Raw genomic sequence first — 24,837 nt, 5'->3', positions numbered from 1 at the left:
CAGCGAATTCTTTTTATTTGCCATTTTATTTTTTGCTCTTTCTTTTTGTTTTGTTTTTTTTGTCTATTATGGCGACGCACAAAAGCGCGTTAAGTTTAGCCTATTGAGAACTACAACAACAACAACAACAACAACAACAACAACAACAGCTGGCAGGCAGCGTATTTAGGTCAAATGCTCAACTGGCAACTGCGTGCCGATTGGCAAAAATAACAACAATAACAAAAAACACAAAAGGCAAACGAAAAAAAAATTTAATTTTTTGCGCGAATTTTTTTTCCTGCTGGCTTTTTGCTGATTTCATTTATCTTTTTGTGTTGTTGTTGTTGTTGTTGGTTGTTAGTTGTCTATAGAACAACAACGCAAATGTTTTATTGCCTATGGTGTGCGTTGCTTAAATAACGGTTCATCAAATGCTGGCGAACATCATGGCACAGATACATAAGTACAGCCACACAGATACAGATACACGCACAGATACATATGTATCTTCTAGATACATACGTTTGGGCATGTAGATACACACGCCAGGCATCTAGTTTGGCCGAGCAGCTTATAAAGAAATTAAACAAATAAAAAAATTGCCCAAAAAGCGTATTGCGGGTTTTTCAAAACTCTATTCGATTTGGCTACCTGTTCTGGCAACGTGGCTAAAAGCTTTTGTTTTCACTTAATTCAAAATAATTTCATGGCTATTGTGAATTGACGATCAAGTAGAATTGAAGTTTTTACTATATATACATACATACATACATATGTATGTACATATCACAATCTGATCTGCGATATATTCATAGCTCCTGAATGCTGTGATTACAGAGGCGGATGCGGGTTCAAATCTCGATCCAAACTTAAAGATTTTGTATTCTTTTAATCAGAGAAACACCACGATCATAATCTTAAAGATTTCATATGGCTCTGTCGAAGAAACTAATACTAACAAAAAATAGACAAATAAAAATGTCTGCAAACTGGGATTCACATTTTTTTTGCACTTTTTCCAACACTTTCTAATAAGCGGAAGTGTGAAATTTATAAAATTGACTTAATAGATATGTACATATAACGAAATGCAGAGAGAGGGAGAACACGATTTTTTTCTAACATGGAAGTTATCGTTATCGAAATAAACTTGACAAACTTTTTCAGGCATTTCCAACACTCTTTCACACGAATATCTAGATAAAATTGTTGAATATATTACATATATATACATACATAGATGTTGAGTGTAGCTTCACGTTGTATTTTGTGCTCTGCGTTGAAAAGCAGCTCGTATAAACGTTTTGTGGTTTAACAATATTAGGAAACGTGTAATGAATACAATGAGTAATATTTAATAGGTTTTCGTTAATCGAGTGTTTTCGAGTAGATTTGAGTCCAATTTAAGTGGCAGCAGCAAGTAGCATTCTAACCATTTAGCATTCGAGATACATTCGGTGCATTCGTGATTAAAACAATCGTGTAAACATTCGATAAGCAACGACAATCGTTCGATAACTATAACGGGTTTTGCATGCATATAAATATATTCATATATATGCATATATATATATATATACTTGGCTTTCAAGTCGGATGTGTATGTTGGGGTGTGTTGGGTCCTCAAGGGTCCTGCTGTGTGTTGATGTGTGTGTGTGTGGGTGGGGGGAGGTAAGTGTTTGTGTGGGGTGTGTGGGGGGAAAACAACAAACATGAATCATATTCTGTGTATGTTCAACTGGTTCAGCACCGAACAAGTTCCGCTTAGGATTTTTTCTTATATTTCTTATTATTTGGATACTTTCGCTTGACATCTGTCCTGGACACTCCAGCGGATGGCTGCTTCGCTGACGTCTTCGCCTTGACGGCGATCTGCTTCTTCCTCACAGCCGATGGCTTTTTTAGCGGTTTTTTGCTTTTGCTATTTGCCGCCGGCTTCATTTTTGGCTGCGAATACTGCTGTTGCTGCTGCTGCTGCTGCTGCTGCGACTCGGTGGCGCCCTCGCTGAGAGATTTGGCCATCATGGCCACCGGCATCACCTTGACCCGGCCACTGCGCATACCCTTGAGGCTCACCTCGGACAGTATCCGTGTGAGCGACAGCGAACAGGTGCCCTTCTCCAGCTGCGCCCGCTGCGCTCGCTGCTCGGGCGGCGTCAAAGTACGCAGCTGCTGCTTCTTTGGGGATCGCGGCGATTCCAGGCAGCACGGCGACGTTTCGGCCAAGTTGTCATAGCGCGGCTGTTGCGCCCGCAAACGCGCCTGCATCTTGGTGGGCTTGACGGGCGGCGCATACGACTCCACCGAGTACGTGGTGGACGCACCATTCGCGGCGGGCATGGAGCTAATCTTCCAGCGGCCGGCCCGCTCCATTTGAAATGCGCGATAGATTAGGTGACGGGGCACAGGAATTGGCAGAGCAGCGTGCATCTCCTGTATATTCAAACAATGAAAGATGGCATAACTAAAGCGTGGAACAGTGGAATCCGGAACACTCAATGTGGCATATTTCAAATGATTTGCAATAGGAATATTGGGATTGAAAATGGCGGAATATATCGTAGTTAAGGCAAGGTGCAGCAGTTGAAGGAAATAATTGGAAACAATGGAAGATGAGATAGTGGATGGTGGAATCCGGAACACTCAATGTGGCACATTAGAAATGATTTGCAATAGGAATAATGGGATTGGAAATGGTGGAATATATCGTATTGTTAAGGTAAAGTGCAGCAGTTGAAGGAAACAGTGGAAGATGGCATAGCTAAAGCGTGGAATAACGGAGCTAGGAACAGTGGATATGGAACATTTGAAATGCGTTGCAAGGTGAATAGTGGGATTGGAAATGGAGAGAATTCGCCGCCCATCGCAAACAATCAAGCCCGGAACAATGGAAACTGGTACAGTTGAATTGTGGACAATTGAATTGAACGAAAGTGGGAACAGTTGAACTGGAAACAGCTGCATGCAATTGCTTAAGGAACAGTTTAATTGGGAAGAGTTAGAAGTTAGGAAACACGGCACAGTTGGAACAGTGGAATACAAATTGCAGCCTCGTAAATGGGAACAGGGGAATGGAAACAGAAAGAGCAAGAGCTAGAGATCGCACTTACGGAATTGTAGAGCTGCCTTTGATCCTTGCTGAGTTTCGTCCAGGAGTCGGGCGCCCTCTCCATGGCCTCGTCGATGCTGCAGTTGTGCATTATGCAAAACTCTCTCACATAGTTGTAAAACTGAATGGGCGTGGCATTTTTTGGCCTAAAATGCCCCATTGCAGCTATGAGGCCGACGCGCTTCTCACGCGGCGATTGACCCCGTGTCGACTGCGTCTTGGCCAGATTGCGCAACAGCTCCGCATCGCTGGAAAACATTTTGTAGAGGAGTTGTTCTTCTTCTTTTTCTTATTCTCCTTGTTGGTGTTGATTAATTCGTGTCATACACTGCGATATTAAATTTGGTTTGCACCGAGCATTAAGTGGAGATTTTTAATTATCACTTGCTACGATTTTTACAATAAGTTTTGCCAAATAATCAAAATAAAAATTGCAAAATAGAAAATTAAAACGTGTGCTTAAGTTGAGCACTTTTTATAAAATGAAAACGAGCTGAAAAAATTTCAAAGGTTCCGACAAAATCCAATGCCTGGCCACCTTGGATGATTTCCGAATACTTCCCTGCACATCTCAAATAGCTGATAGCTCCATTTGAAAGCATCCCAATTCCATTTGTTTCTCACGCTGGAATGAAACACAGGAGAACCCTTTTTTTTCTGGCTACCCAAACACAAATGGAATTCTAGCGAACGAACAACTTTGCTGCTCGGAATACTGAAATAAAACACACTAAAGAGATTGTTCAACTGTGCCGGAGCTACATGCACATACATATACATATGTATATACTAGGTTCTTCATCAGCTGGTTTTATAATTCCGTCAGCATGCCAAATTGTACGCATTGCGCATTAATATTGAGAGCACAAAGCCGAATTCCATTAGAAGAAATGCTGGAATCCCAGCGAAGAGTGTTGGGCATGATTTGAGAGGCATTCCTGGCGACTGGGCTTTCAGGAATGCTGGAATGAAACACTTATCAAACAGTTGACTACTTTTGTTTCAATCTCAGATGATTCCATCCAACGGGCAGATGCGACACAATTGTATATATACATATATATGAATTCCATTAGAAGAAATGCTGGAATCCCTGCGAAGAGTGTTGGGCATGATTTGAGAGGCATGCCTGGTGACTGGGCTTTCGGGAATGCTGGAATGAAACACTTATCAAACAGTTGACTACTTTTGTTTCAATCTCAGATAATTCCATTCAACGGGCAGCTGCGACACGATCGCCAGGCCAGGCACATATACTAAGTGAATATATGTATATATACAGATGTGTGTATATATATGTGTGTGTGTATATCGCATGCTACCTACCCACTTGTCTGTCTAGTTGCCGGCTTTGCCGGGCTGTCGCGTCGCTTTGCGTCCGTGTTCCATTAACCATTTGGCAAATCTATCGACGGACCGAACTGCACACACTCGAGCGCCTGAGCGTTGTTAACCTTGAACATTTGCGCAACGATGACGGCTACCCGACTTTCTGAGCTCCCAGCCCTCCCTCCGTCTCGCCTCTCTAGATGTGTGTATGTATGTGTATATAGTATAAGAATAGAACACAAAACTTCTAACAAGTTTTGCGCGTGCGCAGCGCGAATGCAGCCGAGCAAAGGCAAAGAAAGAAAAGCAAAGCCGTAGAATGGATAACAAATGAAATATTAAAAGAAACCGACAACAACAAAACACAATAATCATATAAAAAAAAAAAGCACCGCAACAGGGTGGCTACACTGCTTGAGGAGTTCCAAGTTGAAGGCGGAAGAGAGAGCGAGAGAGAGAGAGGAAGAGCGAGAGCGAGAGCGAGTGAGAGCGAGAGCGAGCGAGGTAGCTGGGCAGGGCAGAGACTAAAGCTGAATTTAATACGCGCGCGCAACATGCACAACTAAACACACACACACACATACATCATACGTATGTATGTATGTGTGTGTGTGTGTGTGTGTGTGTGTGTGTATGGAGTGACCACTAAACAAATACAAATGCAACGAGCGGCGCTCACTTTTGAGGTGTTCCGTCATCAAAGCGAAACGAAATGAAACGAAATCAAAATCAAAAACCGAAACCCAAACCCAACAAGATTCAATGTCAGTGTCAAGCAAAAGGAAGTCGGGCAATTAGCTAAGGGGGCGGTTAGGGGCGGGAGGGGGCGGTTTGTGGCTGTTCAGGAGGTGAGGGGCAGCTGGCTGCGAAGGGCAGTCGAAATTTAGACAGTAGCTGGCAGCATTAATCATTAAATAGTTAACATTCAGCTATTCAAACAAGCATTAGTCACCGCATGTACACACACACACACACACACACACACACACACATTTGTATAAGCATATATCTATATCTATATATACATCGATTAACTGTAGTATAGAAGTTGTGTGCACACAACTGGCTCGCATAAATCTTGAGCCAACGATCAAAAATGCAAAATTATTCCTATTAGATACATTTTTTTTTTTTATGTATATTATATTTATTTTTAGCTTAATTTTTTTTCTTATAGCTTGTCAAGTAATTATCGAGAGTTTGTCTTCGATCGGGTTTAGACCTTAGCGCGATTTAATATATGCGCTACTCGTTAATCATAGAGTCCGTGCAAATATTCTTTATGCACCGAAATGCTTGTTAGAGTTAGAAACTAGTTTTTGGCCGTACAATTGAAACGTTTTATTGTTGAGTGCAGGTCTTGCAGTTCAATAATATAATAGTATCTTGAAAGCTTTATTTATTGCTGGCATTTTTGTATAACAAGTTGCTGAACAGAGGGGTTTCCCCCAATTTCTATTGGAAGAATTCTTCGCTAGTGCAACACATTCCACATGCCCCAGAAATGCTTGACTAATTTCTTTATTCTTCTGCTTAACTCTTAATATACACCTTTTTTTATTTTTGTTTTTTTTTACTTTCGCTCGATCTTTTCCCTCTCTTTTTCCTCTCTTTTCCCTCTCTTTTCCGTCTCTCTTCCCTCACTTTTCCGTCTCTTTTCCCTCTCTTTTCCCTCTCTTTTCCCTCTCTTTTCCGTCTCTGTTCCCTTACTTTTCCGTCTCTTTTCCTTCTTTTTTCCTTCTCTTTCCCTCTCTTTCCCCCCTCTTTTCCCTCTCTTTTCCCTCTCTTTTCCGTCTCTTTTCCGTCTCTGTTCCCTCACTTTTCCGTCTCTTTTCATTCTCTTTTCCTTCTTTTTTCCTTCTCTTTTTCCTCTCTTTTCCCTCTCTTTTTCATCTCTTTTCCCTCTCTTTTCAATCTCTTTTCCCTGTCTTATCCCTCTCTTTACCTTCTCTTTTTCCTCTATCTTATTTCTCTCTGTCTCCTGACTGCTTCTTAGTTTTCTTTTTGTCTGCTTCCCCCACCCTCTGTTCAATTTTCTCTCCAAAGAAAGCGGCACTCATACAGTTGCACTCTTAGCTGCATGTGTATTGGTGAGCTTTCAAAGCGCCTTTGCTCAGTTGATCGCCATCGAAGCTCCTCATGCTAGTCTGTGTGCTACATGCGTGTGTCTAAGCTGTCACTGCTTAACTTCTCTCCCTCTCTCTCTTCTCTCTTTCTCAGCCACTCGTGCGTAATTTCTAAATTTACTGAATAACTCAATAGTTAGGGTTGAAATAACAGCCATAATAGTCGATCGCCATTGGGTTTTTATAGGAATAAGCGTAGTTTTTTTTTACTTTTCATTTCTGTACTATTTTTACGATTCTTTGCAACAATAGAATTACGCTCTGATCGCTTTATTAAATTATATATAAATTTATAAAAACTTTTTAGGTAAAACCTGAAATAAATGCTTTATATTATTACATATAATTATGTAATAATAATAAACTAAAAGATATGCATAGAAATGGCTTGGGAATTGTCTAGAAATAACATTGAAATTATAAAGAAATTGCATAATATTCGAACTTAATGTTTTGAGTTTGTCTTTTGCTGCTTCGAAGCATTAACAAATTATTGTCATATAATTAATTGTTGTTAAATATTCAATTTTGTGCTCGATTTAATATTTTTAAAAAGCTATTTTTTGCGATATTTGACTGCGATAATTATGTTAGATTAAACCTATTCCTATCAATAAACATTCACCGAAATTCTTGAGCTTAAATGTTTTAATTTCTTTACTATTTTCTTTTCTGGCTTTTCTTTTTCCTGGTTGCACTTAACATTTCTTAATTCTTTTGTGAGTTTTTGACTTGATTTTTGTCCACATTTATTTTGTTGTCGTTGTTGTTGTTGTTGTTGATTGCTTATGGCGGCCAAAACTAAAATGGCAGCCGCATTTGGACGACCCTCAAAAATTGTGACTAGGCTGCCACAATCGAGTTTCTACGAATCCTCCCCGACCCCGACTCCGACGCCGACCCGCCGCTCACATACCACGCTGCGGCGCCTCGGCCTAGGCTCGTTTAACCTATGCCATCCCATTTTCACACACATGTGTGCGTGTGTGCGTGTGTGTGTGTGTGTGTGTGAACAACCCTTACCGCCTGGGCATAGCTGCCCTACGTCTACCGCTTCCTACCCCGGCTCACCCACTCCCTCTCGCTCGCTCGTTCGAGCATTTAACGCGTTCACAGGCCAAGAGCCTAGCTCGCTCTCTCTCTCTCTCACTCTCTCACTCTCGCACTCTTTCCCTCTCTCTCTCTCTCTCTCGCTCTTTCTTTTTTTAAGTGCCCTTCTCTCGCTCTTGCATTGTGTGTGTCCAGTTGCCTTTGCCTGCTTGACTTGAAATTGAGCTACCCTACACACACACACACACACACGCACACACACACAAACACCACGCCCCTTCTGACTTCTAGGCTCTGCTTTGCGTGTTGTATGGCTGCTGCCTTCTCCACCTCCTCCGCCTGCTCCTCCTGGACTCACTACCTCAAATATTTCGAACGTTTCTAGACATAATGCAAACACACACCTACACGCACACACACCTACACACGCACACACCTACACACACACACACACAAACTTACATATCAATTTTTATTGGGGTTGGACATTTGCTGTTGGGCGGTTTGCCAATTGTAGGCGTTGTGCCTTGTTCTTGTTGTTGTTGTTGTTGTTGTTGTTAGTTGCGTTGCAGCAATAATGCAACGGCCATTGAAGTTGCGCCACACACACAAACACACACACGCACACACATGAAGAGGCATATATGTACATATATATCGCGTATATATTTCAGTGCGAATCGCTGAAGCGTTGCTTGCGACGACTTCGGCTTACGTTTCGGCTTTTGCGTTCGTGTGAAACTATATTCACATGCCACACACACACACACACACGTGCACACACTCGCACACACTCAGTCACTCAGTCTACCTTTTGGGCCAACCACTCGGCCGCACTTAATTCACCTGCTTCACTTCACATTTCACATTTTACACTATTTGCATTTGCGCAAAAAGTGCAAAAGTTGACACACACGCAACATGCAACAACAACAACAACAACACGCCCCATTATTATATACACATATATATATTTGTGTGTGTGTGTGTGTGTGTGTGTGCTATAATGGCCGCCATTTTGCTGGCCCTTTGCAGCATTTGCACTTAATGAAATTCTTTTTTAACAATATTTTATTTGCATTTTTTACCCATTTTTCACACATTTCATTTTCACTCATGCTTTCTCTCTCTCTCCCTCTCTCTCTCTGTCATTGCAGGTAAGTGTCGCAGGCTTTATTTATTAATGGATTTCCCATATCGGATCCACAAAACAGCCCCCTCGCCCCCGTTGCTTCTCCCCGCCCCTCTGCCGTAGCTGTCCGCTGCTTGACGTGAGTGCATTAAGAGCGTAAATCAATGTACATGGTTTTTCTTCATTCTTTCATTCTTTTTTGTTTAATGAAAATGGAAAATGCATTTTCAATTTCCATTTCAATTTCAGCCAATACGATTGGCTAATGTTAATTAATTATGTGCAATTGACAAAGATCAAGACAGATTCGACAAAAGCATTTGTTAATTTCTCTCATTTGTAGCTCATATTGTGGCTTTTAAATTTGACCTAATGACAAATTAAAAAAATGTTGGACTAAAAAGAAATGAAAGAGAGCAATTAATTTGAAAAGCTTGCAAACCCTATCCACAACCCTTTTAGCTGAAATATTCAGCTTTTGTCAGTAAAAATAGAGTTAATTTGTTAAAAATCCGAAATGGATGTTATGATAAATATATAAATGAGAAATTGGAATAAAATACTTTTGTGAAGACCTAAGTAAAGTCTTGGTAAAGTCCAAATAAAGCACATACTTGATAAGAATCTAATATATATTGATTAAACCGAAAAATGAGAAAAAAATTCGTATAAACAATTTTGAAATCAAATCGGATTATATGGATATGTGAATAAGTGAAAGGTGAATGCGCTATATCAAAGAAAGCGAGAAAGTCAATTCTTAACACACAGAAGCTACTATAATAGATAATAGAAATTTTAAATAGATAATAGAAATTTTAATAGAATTAGAAAAATATTAGAAAAATTAAATGAAAATATCATGGAAAACAAAATATGCTCGAGAATATACATATGTATATTCTAGCGAGATCTTGGCACACTTATAAGCAGCATAGTTTAAGAAGCTAATGCCTGCGTCGGTCAAGTTATCTTGATATACAAACCGATTTTTATAGAAGTATCCACTTTTCGGCCCATTTCTCCTATGCCAATAGTAACACGATCCGTTCGATTCGGTAATATGTACTGCGCCTGCATAGAAAGTAATGTTGAGAGTCGGACCTAGGCAAAGTTCCATGAAATTGAGAGGCAGACAGATGGACCTGTCCTTGTTATTGATTTAGTATGTGTACATATATATATCTGCATATATATATATATATATATATATATGCTCTATGGAGTCGGAGATATCTCTTCGAATACTCTCCGCAGGATTAGAAAAATAAATGTGTAGCCTGAGTTGGTCTCTATCTGCCTCTCCCATATCTATCTCTAGCTTTCGCTCCGTCTCTCTCGCTCCGTCTCTCTCTCTCTCTCGCTCTCTCTCTCTCTCTCTCTCTCTCTCAGCTGGAGAGTAAAGAAATTATTCACCGTGTGAATGCCAATTGTCATTCACAGCGCATAAATTGCCATTCACAAGGAGTTTAAAAGCTTTCGGAATGCCTTCGATTATGGACGACTTTAAATCGAATTGCAGATGCTTAACGCTGCATCGGGTGTTTACCTACGATAAGGCGGCAGACAAGGGGGCGGGGAGGGTCTAGGAAACACTATGGCCGAATGGGAATGGGAACGGGAACTGCGCCCAGTCACGACATTTTAGTCGAGTGTCGAGTGTCGAGTGCTTCTCTGGTGTGACAGCCGCGTGTGCCGACTTGTAATTAGATTGTTGACCTGACAGGCGGGCGGGCAGGCGGGCGGGCAGGCGGGCGGGCAGGCAGACCTCTCCGACTGGGGGCAACTGGCAGTCTTTTTGGCCAATGAATGTGGCCTGCCAGCTCTTAAGTTCCCGTCACATGTTGTTGCCCCAAAAGTTGCGTATGTCAAAAAATCAACAAACAAAATGAAGCCAACAACTCGGGAAATTGAACACAAAACAAGTAAGAGTTTCTAGTCGGGAGCTCCCGACTGGGGAATACCCTGAACCCTCTTCTTCCAACAGGCAATAGGTATAAAATGAAAGATACTTGAGATATATATATACTATTCTACAAGCTACATGTCAAGTTTTATTTGCCGAAATTGCTCAAAAAACAGAATTTCGATATCGATTTTTATCGATTACCTGGAAACGGGGCAAGTTATCGAATATCGGAAACAAACTCGATCTGCGCGGGGACTAGGAGGACCTACAGCTAAAATTTCTCTAGCTCTTATAGGTTCTGAGATCCTTGCGTTCATACATACGGACAGACGGACAGACGGACGGACGGACAGACGGACAGACAGACGGACATGGCTAAATCGACTCGGCTATTGATGCTGATCAAGAATATATATACTTTATGGGGTCGGAGATGCTTCCTTCTGCCTGTTACATACATTTGCACAAATACAATATACCCTTTTTACCCAATTTCAATGGGTTCAGGGTATAACAAAAATGCAATGAAATTTAAAAAATGTTTGCTTAAAATTCGCTAGCTGCCTCTCCCCCTCTCTCTCCCCTCTCTCTCTCTAGCTCTCCGCTTTTGTGCTGCATCAGCAGCCAAGTTGCAAATGCAAACAGCAACAAAGTCGCGTCTCGCAAATATTGACAACAGTTTTGGTTGCATGCCACAAAACTTTGTTGTTGTTTTTCTATTCGTTTTTTTATTTGTATTTTCCTAAAATTAAATTCGTTTCACGCAAAATGCAAGCTAATCGCTGAATAGGAAGCAGCACAAAGACGTGACCGCCGAGCCAAGGATGCGGCAAAAACAGTCGAAGCTGTGGCAAGCGTGGCAAGTGTTGCGCTTTTGGGCATTCTGCGGCACGACGGCGGCGGCATTGCGGCCCACAATCGCGGCAACAACATGCTGCCACAGAGCCGCCACCCAGCGGCATCTGCGCTGTTTGCCGTTGCGCAGGCGCGCGCACCTACACTTTGGCCCCGACAGCTACTTGGGCTGCCTCCTACTGACTCCGACTCCGACTGCGACTGCGACTCCGACTGCGACTGCGACTGCGGCCGCGTCTGTGTCTGTGCTTGCAACAACTCGAGTCCGACTCCGACAGAGCTGAGATTAACATCACTATGTCATAAAGTTTGCCAGTCAGCTCTGATCCCATAAAGTTTTGTGCGTTTCGCTGAACTGGCTGCAGGCCGCGGGTTCCTTCAGCTACGTCATTGACTACGCGATTGACACGTGCAAAAATAATGAAAAAAAAAACCTGATGATCGAACAGTCAGCTTGAATACTCTTACATTTTACACACAGCGAAAGAGACACTAAATCTTCAGTTCATACGCGATATCGTAAAACTATTTTTTTTCAGTTCACATACGATATCTTAAAAACCCTATTGTCAGTCCATCAATGATATCGTAATCGTGTTTCAGTTCATACGTGATATCGTAAAAAACTATTTTCAGTCCATAAACGACATCGTAACAAACACCGTATTTTCAATCCCCATTAGAACTGTTATCGTATTCAGTTATTATATCGTAACAAAAACTCGATTCTCTATCAATACACAATATAATTACAAATTATATTATATATATATAATTATATATAAATAATTATCAGTTCATATACGATATTGTAAAAAATCTCTATTTTCGCTCATATACGATATTGTAAAAAAAAAACTCAATTTCCGCTCATATACGATATTGAAATAAGTACTATTTTTTCAGTTCATATACTGATATCATATATCGTAATAAAAATTTGCAGTCCCTCTATGATATCGTAATAAAAACTCTATTTTCAGTCCATATACGATATCGTTAGAAAGTCCATTTTCAGTCTATATACGATAAGACAAAAACAGGCTAGTTTCTTGCAGATGTTTCAAAGAAAATAAGAACGTTTTATATAAAAGAGCTGAGATAATATGTGTGGCTATAGTGTTAGAAAACACACAAAATCGAAGTATTGCTCCTTCAGATTTTTGCAAGAAAACAAGAACTGAATATACAAACGATATTAAATCGATTCTTATGGGAATTGAAGAATATGAATGCATTATTTATCCTATGATATTTCATATAATGCAATAAATATAATGTTGTGCAGAGTATATTGCATTCGGCTTGCATTTCAAAGATAATTGCTTGGTTCCTGTTGCAGCAATTGTTGTGTCTGTTGTTGTTGTTGTTGTTGCTGTTGTTGTTGTTGTTGTTGCTGCTGCTATCGTTGCACTTTAGGCTGCTGCACGCAGAGCACGCATTTTCAGCGTGAAATGCAATTTCTGCGCCAAAGGAATTTCAATTGTGTGTTGGTGTGTGCCAAGTACCCGACTGCCGACTGCCGACTGCCGAGTGCTGGCTGCAGCTTCAAATGCAACTGCAACTGCAACTGCAACTGCAATAGATGCAGTGTGTGTATTGTAATTTGGTTTTCTGCAGCTGGCAAAACTCCCGCAACACAGAGAGAGAGGGAGGACGGCAGGCAGGCTGAGCGAGCTCGTCAGTTCGTCAGTTTGTCAGTTTGTCAGTTTGTCAGTCAGTCAACGCACGACGCTCACGCAAATCACGCAACTCGAATTGTCTTGGCAATGCCTGATTCTAGCCAAGTTCTTGTTCTTGCTGCTGTTGCCGTTGCTGTTGGCCTCTTCTCTTGCCAATTTCATTTGCCGCCGCATTCCTTTGGGTAGCTGCCACATCTTTCGAGCCGCGTCTTCAGCCTCATCTTTTGGCTTTAGCTTCGGCTTCGGCTTTGGCTTCTACTTTTCCTCTTTTTTTTTTCATTTTTTTTTTTTTTTCGTATTTTTTTGTTTTTTAATGTTAGTTGAACTTGGAGGCCACTGCAAATTGCACTCTGCACAATTTCCAGACGTCAAAAAACTATTGTTGTTGCCGTTTTTCTTATTGTTGTTGTTGTTGTTGTTGTTCTGCTTGTTCTTTTTCGTATTCTTGGCCCAGTCGTAGCTGGTTTCTTGGGCCAATCGAGGCGCGAAGTGCAACTAGCTAAATAAATAAGGCAAAAATTAGTGTCTGCCCGAATGGTGGTTGTTAATTTTTATGTTGAATCTATTTGCCATTGCATAGATCCCACTGATAAGCATATCAAAGTGGAGCATGAGAAGCTCGCAAAGCCATTCCAGCACAAGTTCCTAGTTTAATTGCAGCAAGAGTTTCCATGTGGCGATCATTTTTTAAACAATTAAAACAGCATAAATAATAAAAAACAATTATAAACAAAAACGTGAAATGTTGCTTAATATTCGCATAATTAGTGCATGATTAGAAAATACCTAAAACATTAAACTAAAACAAAAGTTAAATAAAGGGAATAATAGTAAATATTTATTTATTAGCACAGAGTTGAAAATAAAACACGTTTGGAAATTAAGAATAAATCAAATTAAATGTAAAAAAATATAAAAAACAATTAAAATCGCATAAATAAATCAAAAACAATATCTACCATTTATTAAAAAAATTGGAAAATATCTAAAACATTATACAATCATAAATCAAATCAAATAAAATAAATAAAAATAAAAATCAATAGATATAAAGAAAATTATAAAAAATATATATTAATTAACAAAGGATTAAAAGAAACTCCTTGGAAAATTGGAATAAAAAAATATAATATAAAAATATAATAAAAATAAGTTTCAAAGAACTGCAACATTTAATTGAATTAATTTAAATTATATTATATTGTTATAAATAAACTAAAATTCCAAATTTATCTTAAAAAAAATAAATTAACAAAATTCATATTAATTCAATATACAACAACATTTTAGACCAATTCATATATGTTTTCATATATACATCGAATTTTTTCATAGGGTATTTTCAATAGTATTTTATCTGTTATGTTTTTTCTTTGCATACCTTAATAAAACATAAATTATTATTATTATTTGAATAAATATACTTTTCCCGGCCTTGCCCGTGGCACGTATGTTATAAAATCAATGTTTTCAAAAAGCTTTGAAAATTATTTTGGAACTGATCGGACGGAAATCAAACAACTTTTATACAAATCAGACAAAACTTAACTTAAAACAAAATAGTCAGTCGGGACAAACAGTTTTATACTATATAGAGATATATATTTTAATTATATTACAAAAGTATTGCTCAGTTTAAATAATGATAAGCCAGCTAATATGCCCAAGAGTTGCCCTTGGTGGATACATTTAAATACGCAGCTTTCTCTGAGAACAATCGAATCATGCATCAGCATACTTCGATTACTTTAAAAACTAGAAAACATAGAGCTCATAGCGCTTTACTTCGTTTGGTGTACAAAGGAGCCTTAAACTGAAATCATATTGTTTGCCATCAAAGTATCAGGCGAAGAGAATGTCAACAGCTCTGAGCTGCTCGGGCTGGCTATAACAAAATATTTCAAGTTCAGTCTCAGCCTGCAAACGTATCACAACCAAAATTACAAAACAAAAACCAAAAAAAAAATCGAGTTTTTAATTTATTTTTTTTATTTTTGCACATAAAATGTATTTGCCTAGAAAAAAAAAGAGAACAACAAATTTGTAACGTGTTGCGACTTTTGGACTCGACAGTAAACAAAAACATAAAATACAAAAAAAAGTATTCGTCCTTCGGTTCGAGGAACTTCGCGTCCGGCGTTTGCAAATGTGAGGACGTGTGGATCCTCGGGCAGAGCTGTGCTGCCGGGCGAAGGACCCAACGGAGGACGACAACGGGATACAACTAGGTCTATGTGCGTCTATGGAGCTCTTGTTAATGTGGAAAGAAACAAAAACAAAAAAAAATAATAATTGCATGTGTGGAAATGTAAATTTATACCGATTTAATAATCATTTGTAATGTGCACAAAGTGTGACCGAGTTATGGGGATGGGTAGTCTTGACCTATGTTTATATAGGGTATTTAAGGGTATTATTTGTACATGAATTTCAACCAAGAATACTGTTGCCGGATTTAAATGCCAATTTGATCTAGAGGCTAAGCCATCAACAAAGAGCTAAACCTCGGGCAAATCGGATGAGATTTGGGGACCCCGACCAAATCTTTGACAAAGATCTTTGGTAAACGAAAAAGTTGCATGCAAGTTTTTTAGCGATTTTTCCACACATGGATGGGTGGAATTGCCGGAAAGCCCGTCTTAAGGTAACTACAGCTCTTACGGCTTGGGCTGTGCGTTGATCACCAATCAGTCAGTCAGTCAGTCAGTCAGTCAGTCAGGACAAATAGTTGTATACATATATATTTATTTTGATTTGTATCTAGCCCAAAGATATTCTCGCTTTCCCATTGCGAATTGCATATGACTAACTAAGAATAGATATGCGAATACAATTACTGCATTCTCTGCTGTATTTGGCAGATCTGTGGCTAGTTTTTATAGCTGCATGCATAAAAATTAAATGAGTTTTTTTTTTTTTGTTTTTATTGTTTCTCTTGACAAGCAATTAAAATAATTGCAATAATTGTTGGCCACAAAGTCAGCGAGTCCCTGAGCTGCACATAAAGTCTGGTGATAATCGGCCCGTAAAAGGGGTAACTGGGCTTGGCTGATGGCAAATGCAAATGAATATAGTTGTAATATATACATATATATTGAAGGGGTGTCAGGGGCAGAGAGAGAGAGAGGGGGGGGGGAGGTCCTGTTCAATAATTAGCACTGGCCAAAATGTGAACATAAGTGACGTGTGGCAGGCTGCAATATGCAGCAGCAGCAGCAGCAGCGGCAGCGGCAGCTGGAACGTGCCACACGGACTTGACGCGAGGGCACGCGCTTCAAAAATGTTTAAGATATGTTTTTTTTTTCGGAGTTGAGACCTCTTCTGGGCTGGGCCTTTGATTCGCGCAGGCAGTTAGTTTGGCCAAATTAACATGTTGCTGCTGCCGGGTCGGGTCGGGGCTGGAGCTGGAGCTGGAGCTGAGGCCGGGCTGCGCTTATCTTTATCGACATTTGTTTTCTCCGGTGTCCGTTTCAAGCTGGCCACAACCACAAAACTGCCGGCCAGGCCAAGCAACTTACCCAAAAATAACAAAAAAATAAAAGACGGGCAAAAAAGGAATACAAAAAAAATACTGCAGGGGAAAAAAGTGCCAACTGCTGTTTGCCCGTCCGTCTGTTGCCGGTCGCCGGTTGCCGGTTGCTGGTCGCCGGTTGCTGGCTTTCCGTTTGTTGTTCTTGGCAACTGTTTTTGCTGGTGGTCCTGCCACTCGCACTTTTGTTCTCTCGGACAACTCCTTTTTGACCACAATCAATGCTCAGGCTCTTGCTGGCTTTTATTTTTTCTTTCCTGCCTCTCGCCAGCTGCCTATTGTCTGCAATGTTGCCGCTGTTGTTGCTGTTGTTGCTGTTGTTGCTGTTGTTGCTGTTGTTGCTGCTGCTGCTGCTGCTGCCTGCAACTGCGTGTTGTGTGTGGTCAGTTTTGCGGCTCTAGCGAGTTGATTACTTAATTCTATTGATGACGTTTTGACTGATTGCCTTATGAGCTTTCACTTTTTTGTGCACAATGCCAGTTAATAACTGGACCAGCTTTCATATTGCTGCCGTGCCTCTTGTTGCTGCTGTTGCTGTTGCTGTCGTTCATTGTTATGAATTATTCATGCAACAAGCACAAGGCGCAAGCAGCATTTTTTTTGTTACTGTGGCCAGCACTGGGACTTCATCAGCTTCAACTTCAATTTCATCTGGGCCTGTGCGGCTCACTAAACGTTTCAATTCCCTACACTGTCGGACGTACACTGCGCTGCAAACTGTCCAATTTATTATGGCCCATAAAAACGATTTGCTAATGGCAGAACTTATCTTAAGCTTAAGCCAAATATATTGAACACAACTCAATCCAAATTTGGTATGTCTTCAGACATTAACGTAATGCTTTTTTTGTTTTCGTTTAGCCTTTCTATGCGATTCTCATGACTTTGAGTTGTCAATTACTTAGGTAACTGTGTGTTACCTTTCTCTTCCTTTTATGTCATTCGCTTGTCCCGAAATTCGCTTTCTTTATCTCAATTAGTTCCTTTTCAAGATTGTTCTGCATTTTAGACTTGTCCTCTTTCATTTACTTTCTTCTTTCCCATTTCTAACTGTCACTCTTTTTTCTCATTATCGTCCATTTTCTTTCTCTTTCTCACTTGGATAGTTTCACTATTTTTTCTCGCTCTCCCTCTCTCTCTTTCTCTCTTTCTCTCCCTCCCTCATTATTTCACTCTTTCTTTTTATGTCACTTTCTATCCCTCTGACCTTCTCAACCGCTCTGTTGGTCGTACACTCCGTAAGCGCCACTTGATTTCATGAAGATCGCATAGAGAGGCGCATCTAGCCTATGATTTGTGCGTTATTCTGATTGACCGTGTATTCGTTCATATTCAGTTGAGCCACAAACCTGTTGCCGAGTGTCTTAGGCCGCATAATGTTAACCGCTAGATGACTTTATTAAGACGGCAATCGCCGACAGTGTCGTCCAATCAAAATGGACCGCACAACATGATTTAGTGGCGAATTCCTTCACACCTGCCATGTCTGTCATGTCAATAATGCCACCAATTCTGCGCACCGGGCCAACACCAGGCCAACTGATAATGATGTGACAAAACAGCAGTTGGCTCTGGCTGTCTTTCTGCTTTGGTTTGGTTTTTTTTTTTATTTTTTTTTTTGTCTTTCCGTTTTTCTCAGCTTTTAGCCTGCGGCGATTGCAGGCCGCCGCCTGCGGAACGGCGGAGCGACCAAATAGCCAATACCGTGGCTAAAACTGAGAGCAGGCTGCGGCCAGGCCAAGCCAGGCTGCGGCCAGGCTGGGGCCAGGCTTCAAGGCACGTCGTCGCTGTCATTAACGTGATTTTGTTGTTGTTGTTGTTGTTGTTGGCACATTATGCGTTATTACGCGTGCGCGCAGGCGCTGGGGCTGGGGCGGCTTCGAGCCCAGACTGGAATTGTCTGTGATATCTTTTGGCGTTACACCAACGTTAAGCTAAAGTGACACTTTGACAGCGATGCGTGATAAACGACAAACGCAAAGAAAGCCAATGTTGCTGCTGCTGCTGTTGTTGTTGTTGTCGTCAATTGGGCACAGCAGATGATGCTACATGCTGGGAAACGCATTCGCCTAACGGTCGCTGCAATTTGTAATTCTCTTACTGTTTGTTGTAAGTTTTTCTTAGCAACTGATATGCTAATTTAACTATCTATTGATTTGGCCAAAAGCGAGGCAGACCAAGTTCGTGGCCAGCTGTTAAACAGGCCTGTCTTGTGCGCATGAAAATCGCATAGAAAGGCGTTGCTTAAGAGCGAGGTCTATGAAAATCAGAAAGAGAAGCGAGGCTTTAGCGCCAGTCAGTGGGAAAGATGCAGCGAGAACGAGGAGACTGGGAGAATCGGAGAGTTAGAGGGGAAGTATAATCAAAGAAAGCGAAGTCGAGAAAGCCATAGAGTGAATGTGATGAAAGTGTTGAAGTTTTATCAGCTAATCGGTAATTACGTAATGTTTTAGATTGTGAAAATCACATAGAAGGGCGATTGAAAATAAAAGGCGATTTATGGTTTGGGTTAAGAATAATCAAATTTGCAGTGCAGATCTAAGATCTAGATCTCTTGTGCAGAACTCTCTTAAGAAATTGTTCGTATAATAAAGTAAAGAAATCGTAAAGTTTATTTGTAAAGTGAACTTGTAACTAAGTATGTTAACATAGTTTCAGGACATTCGAGCAGAATATGTTCATATATGTATATATTCGTGAAGCTCAGCCAGAAACTGTATCCAGATCTTTGCTAAAAGATAAAAGATCTTTAACAACTTACACAGAAAAACTGAAACGAAATTCAAACGTTTTGATTGTCATTGCTAACCAAAGCTGACAACATTTGCATGTGGAACAAACTATGGATCGATCGTTAGATCGTTTGATCGCGTGTTGAACACGCATTTTGATTACAAGCTCAATTCAATCACCAACTGTATATGTGTGTGCGTGTGTGTGTGTTGTGCTCAGAGTGTGTTCCACTTTCGGATCAGTGGGGCACTCTGGCGCACCGGCTAATCTCGACAGTCTGATCTTGACATTCGGTTCTCGCAACATGCACAGTTATCGATCGATGGAAATTTCCTTTCCAATGCTCGCTCTGATTGATGGATCTTGTTAAACGTTGAGCTCTTCGGCGAGAAATTATATAATGCCAGGATGCGAGCAATGCTGTGCAAATGATATATCCAGGCTTCAGGTTTCTTCTTCACGCAAGTCGAGCAAATGAAACAATTGACAACTCTGATCCAACAACATTAAGCAACAACAACAACAGCAACAGCCACAACCACAACGACAACGACAACGACAACGCTTTCCGTTCACGATAAGCAGAAAAGCAACAATAATTGTTGCCTGTGTGTGTGTGTGTGTGCGTGTGTGATACGCGTGTGTGGGCGCAATTTTCCATTGAATTATAATTTTTCATCACAATATTTTTTTATTTTATTTTTGTTGTTGTTCGTTTTTGCATTTGGCTTGTCATAATTTTCATTACATGTTTTTGTTGTTGTTGTTGCTAACCATGTTGTTGTTACCAAAGCCTGAACCTACGGCTTGATAAAGATCTCTTTTTTGCAGCTCTGCTCGAGTGCGGGCTGCAACAACAACAACAACAACAGCAACAACAACAACAACAACTACGGCAGCAACAACAACAACAACATAGAGCAGCAGAAATATTGCAACAATCTGATAAGAATGTTGTGTATTGGCAAAAGCAACAGACAACAGCCAAGAGACAGCGACTGCGATGTCGGTTTGTGTCTCGGCTAGACAGCAGAAACAAAACAAAAAAAACACGAGAGCAAACTGTTATTTTCCAGTGTTGTCGACGATTTAATACTCTACTAGCATATTTGTTCCCCTTCCTTCAATGTTGTATTATATAAGAATCCAATTATAACATGCTTATAAAAGTATTTCAAACTAAACCAAAAAAAATACATAATTGGATCAAAACTTCAATTTCTCACCGATTAGTCCTGTCGTAGCAACAATTCATGGGGACAATGATAATGATAGCAATGATAATGACAGTAATGATGATAATAATAATGGTAATGATAATAATGAAAAAGTTAATAGTAATGCTAATGGTAATGATGATGCTATTGTAGGTGAAAAAGGATAATCATATTGATGCGAAAATGATAATAATGATGATGATAATGACAATGAAAATAAGAATGATGATGATAAATAATGATATTAATAAATGACAAATCAATATAAAATAAATAATGCATAAGTCGTAAATAAATAAAAAACAAACAGTTAATAAATAAATAATAAATTATGCTACTCTTTTATGGTGATACATTGCATTGTAATGATAGTGATGATAATACAGATAAAAAAAATAAATATAAAATTAATATAAAATGTTAATTATGATATTAATAATATTAAAATATGAGCAATAAATGGTAAATAAATAATGAATGAACAATGCAATTACAAATTAAAAATAATAAATAAATAAAACAAAATAATAAGTAATAAATTATAAAAAATTAATAATATTTAATAATACAATTTATTAAATAATAATAAGAACTTTTTGAAGACAATTATAATGAATAATAAAAAGTAATAAAACATAAATGAAAGTTATAAGTTATAAATAAAATAAGAATAAAGTAAAAATACGAAGTAAATAACAAATAAAAAAATAATGCTATTCAATTAATCAACAATTATTTCGGCGACACATTGCTCGACAGAATTCTCGCATGCCCTTTGCGAGGGTGTACGAATAGAAGCCAGAGTCGCAGTTGAAGTGCGTTGCCTGTCAAAACAAACAAAACGACAGCAACAACAACGACGACGACGAGGAGTAACGACAACAACGACAACTGTGGCAACTCTGCGCATAACTCTTGTGGCGCTGCCGCTGCCCACCCACGCTGGCCGCCCCAAATTGACGAATTGTGGCAGTCGACGCAGTGGCGCAAATCGGGAACGCCAATGACATTATAATATGTCAATTTTTATGCCGCTTGGCAGGCGCGTGTTACAAAATGTCAAAAAACGCAGCGGCACAACAACAGCAACAACAGCAACAACAGCAACAACAACAGCAACACAAACAACGACAGCAACAACTCTATTGTGCGCCCACGCTTTGTTGTTGGCGTTGTTCAAAAGGCAAACATTGCTCGTGGTTGTTGCTGCTGCTGCTGCTGCTGCTGCTGCCGCTATTGTTGTTGTCCACCAAATGCAAACAACATGCAACATTTAACATTTTTATGCGATTTAACCAACGTTTTGTCATGTTGTCGTAAATGTGTGCAGCGCGGACAAAGGCAGGAGTTGCTGGAGAGAAAGCAAGGGGACGGGGGCAGAGAGTGGGATCAATCGATTTATAGGGGAATAGATAGTTAGGGAGAGAGAGAGAGAGAAAGAGAGACACGCAGAGGGAGAGACAGAAAGAGTGAGAGCGAGACATAAAACAAATGAGAGTAAGACAAAGCTAGAGACTTTAAGAGAGAGAGACACAAAGAGGGAGAGTGAGAGAAAGAAAGAGAGAGTGAGCGAAAAAGGAAGAAGGACACAGAGTGAAAGAGAGTGGGAGTGAAAGAAAGAGACACTGAGAGAGAAAAACAGAGACTCAGACATAGAGAAAGAGACTCAAAAAGAGAAAGAAAGAGACACAGAGCGAGAAAGAAGGAGGAATAGAAAGCGAGGGAGACCTAGTGAGCGATAGAGAGAGAGATAGACAAAAAGCATGGACATTTCCGGATCATCTAAGCCAAAATCGATGGGATTTGTTTTTTTTGGAAACCAAATTCAAATAATTTTCTCCAAGTGTATTCATTCATAAAAAGATCGCATATTACATAATGTTGATCGCAGCCTTTTTTCTGAACTTCAGCAAGAGCCGCGCAATACTCTATAAAGAGGGGTCAGATGCCCGCTGCTACCGCGATCAGTTTGTGTCTTTATAATGAACTTAATTACCATAATGTCTATTTAGAGCTAAATGGAAGATCAGAACTTGTTGTGGCCCCAGCTCGTAAGCATGGTAATTGAGAATCTAGGACACGATCAGCTGGCGTTGGCGATCGGTCGACTGGCTGGCCGACTGGCTAGGTGGGTATTTATTGGCATGTAGCATAATTACCATGATCTCTAACCGATTTTTAATTGAATTAAAATGCGAACTAACAAACGCTGCATAATAATAAATTGCCGTCGATTGACGATCGTTAGCAACAGCCAAAAGCGAAAGTTGCGTTCGCCAAATTGGCCAACTCGCAGATTGTTTGCTCGATCGACGATCTCTCAGTGTAGCCCCGGTAGTCGTCCTGTCTTCTTGTTGCTGTTGTTGTTGTTGTTGTTGCTGTTGTTGTTGTTGCTGCTGCTGCTGCGATTGTTGCTGTAAATTAAGATCGTGCGATTAGCGCTGACAGCGCAATCCCAGCTGAGAGCCGCTAACTCTCTGAAAGCTTTCTACATTTTTAATGAGCATTTCAGCTGCAGCATCGAACGTGCCCCGGCGGCATGCAAGGCGCCATCATCCATCGATCGATCCAAACATCCAAACATCCAACCATCCATCGATCGATCGAACCGAACGAACGATCGATCGATCGGGGTGTGGGTGGGCTCTCCCAGCTGTGGAGTCTGCGAACAAGCGCTTATCACAAATTATGGGAACCCAGCATAGCGTATGCTCGGCTCCAGGTCGAAGCCAGCATATTTCGCTTGAGGTAACGCTCAGATAATTCCCAGTTCAGCAATAGATCGCTTAGCCAAATGCCCTTTCTATGGGTATCATATTGATAGAAGTTGGATAGTCTATCTATTAATCTGTTCAACTCATCCATTCCTGTTTAGCCCAAATTAATTAATAAATAATAATAATTAATATTAAATAATATTTAATAATAATAATTACTATACTTATTAGAAAGATCTGCTTTCATTTAATCATCTAAAATAAATGTAAACAAAATTTACAATATTATCCCCTAACAAATCAAGGCAAACTTTTTTTTTTAATTATTCTAAACTGTAACTATATCAATTTTATTTTTATAATCAACTTTACTAACTTATTTAATATTTATATTTTAGTTGACTAAACTTATTCACTCTCATTTTTTAATTTTATATTGACTATAATTTCTTTTTAGCCCACAAAGTTTATTATTTAATAGTTTTAATATTTGGGAACATTTATATCAGGAAATATTTTCTCAAAATTTTCTATATTCGATTCTGAGCTATATCTTCTTCTTTAATATTATTATTTTGATTTATTTTATTATTGTTTATGATTTGTTATTATTATTATTTTATTTTATTTTTACAATTCACATTATTCTAATTATTACTATTCTTTATGAATATTTATTATTATTATTATATTCTATATACTCACGAAAATGAGTATTAGCTTTTTTATATTTCTTCAAAGTTTTCTTATAAAAATTTGTCTATTACCTCAAGAATCTTTTATTGTATTATCTTCTTTTTTAATCTTTTCATAATTTTCCCTGTAATCTTGATCTTTAATAGATTTATGCCATGCTAACCTAGTGTAATCTCTAAAGCTCACATTACCTTTGCATGCATTTTGAGGATTCATTATTAACTTTAAAAATATATTGTGGTATTATCTTATGTCCTCACACATTTTTATCCCAATTTGAAAATTCTTCTGTATACTTTTCGCCGAGATCTTGAGATCCTAAGTTGATTTCTGTTCGATAGACAGATGTGTTGACCTAGAAAACATTTATGCCATGCTAGTCTGGGTTAGTTTCTAAAGCTAAATTAATTAATTAACTTGTTATATTCTAAGCTGATTCCTTATTATCTTCGATCTGTCTAAGGTATCCATAGCTCAGACTAGTTTAGTATATTTCAAGAGGACTTCTTATTACCCTAAAAAACCTTTTATTAGTATGTTGAACCACATTGAATATTATTATAGATAATAAAATATTAGCATCAAGTTTTGCTTTATAGTTTGCAAAGGGTATTCAAGTTTTCATTTTGTCAAAGTTGCAGTTCTTCTTGTTGCTGTTGCAGTTGTTTTTGTTGTTGCTGCTGCTTGTGCGGGTGCGGATGCGGATGCGGATGCCTGGTCAGGTCGCCGTTGCCTTCAACGTTGCCATCGCCGGCTCCTGCTCCACGACCC

General features: G+C 39.4%; 2 protein-coding genes across 4 annotated transcripts in view; one reads left to right on the top strand and one right to left on the bottom strand.

Moving 5' to 3' along the window:
- The window catches only part of mamo (maternal gene required for meiosis), a 172,928-nt gene that overhangs the window by 38,722 nt on the left and 109,369 nt on the right, over positions 1-24,837 (top strand). The gene's annotated exons all lie outside the window — the stretch shown is intronic.
- On the bottom strand, positions 1,226-3,585 carry LOC135430137 (uncharacterized). Its single transcript, XM_064684688.1, has 2 exons — positions 3,093-3,585; positions 1,226-2,415 (listed from the first exon to the last, which is right to left on the bottom strand). The coding sequence occupies exons 1-2, from the start codon at positions 3,348-3,350 to the stop codon at positions 1,747-1,749; spliced, it is 927 nt and encodes a 308-aa protein (XP_064540758.1). The 5' UTR covers positions 3,351-3,585; the 3' UTR covers positions 1,226-1,746.

The sequence above is a fragment of the Drosophila montana genome, unplaced genomic scaffold, assembly GCF_035044405.1.
Source record: "Drosophila montana isolate Dmon_TW-CO22-7 unplaced genomic scaffold, ASM3504440v1 contig_2954_1, whole genome shotgun sequence".
Taxonomy (NCBI): domain Eukaryota; kingdom Metazoa; phylum Arthropoda; class Insecta; order Diptera; family Drosophilidae; genus Drosophila; species Drosophila montana.
Note: the sequence above shows the minus strand (reverse complement) of the source record. Positions and strands in the feature narration are given on the sequence as shown.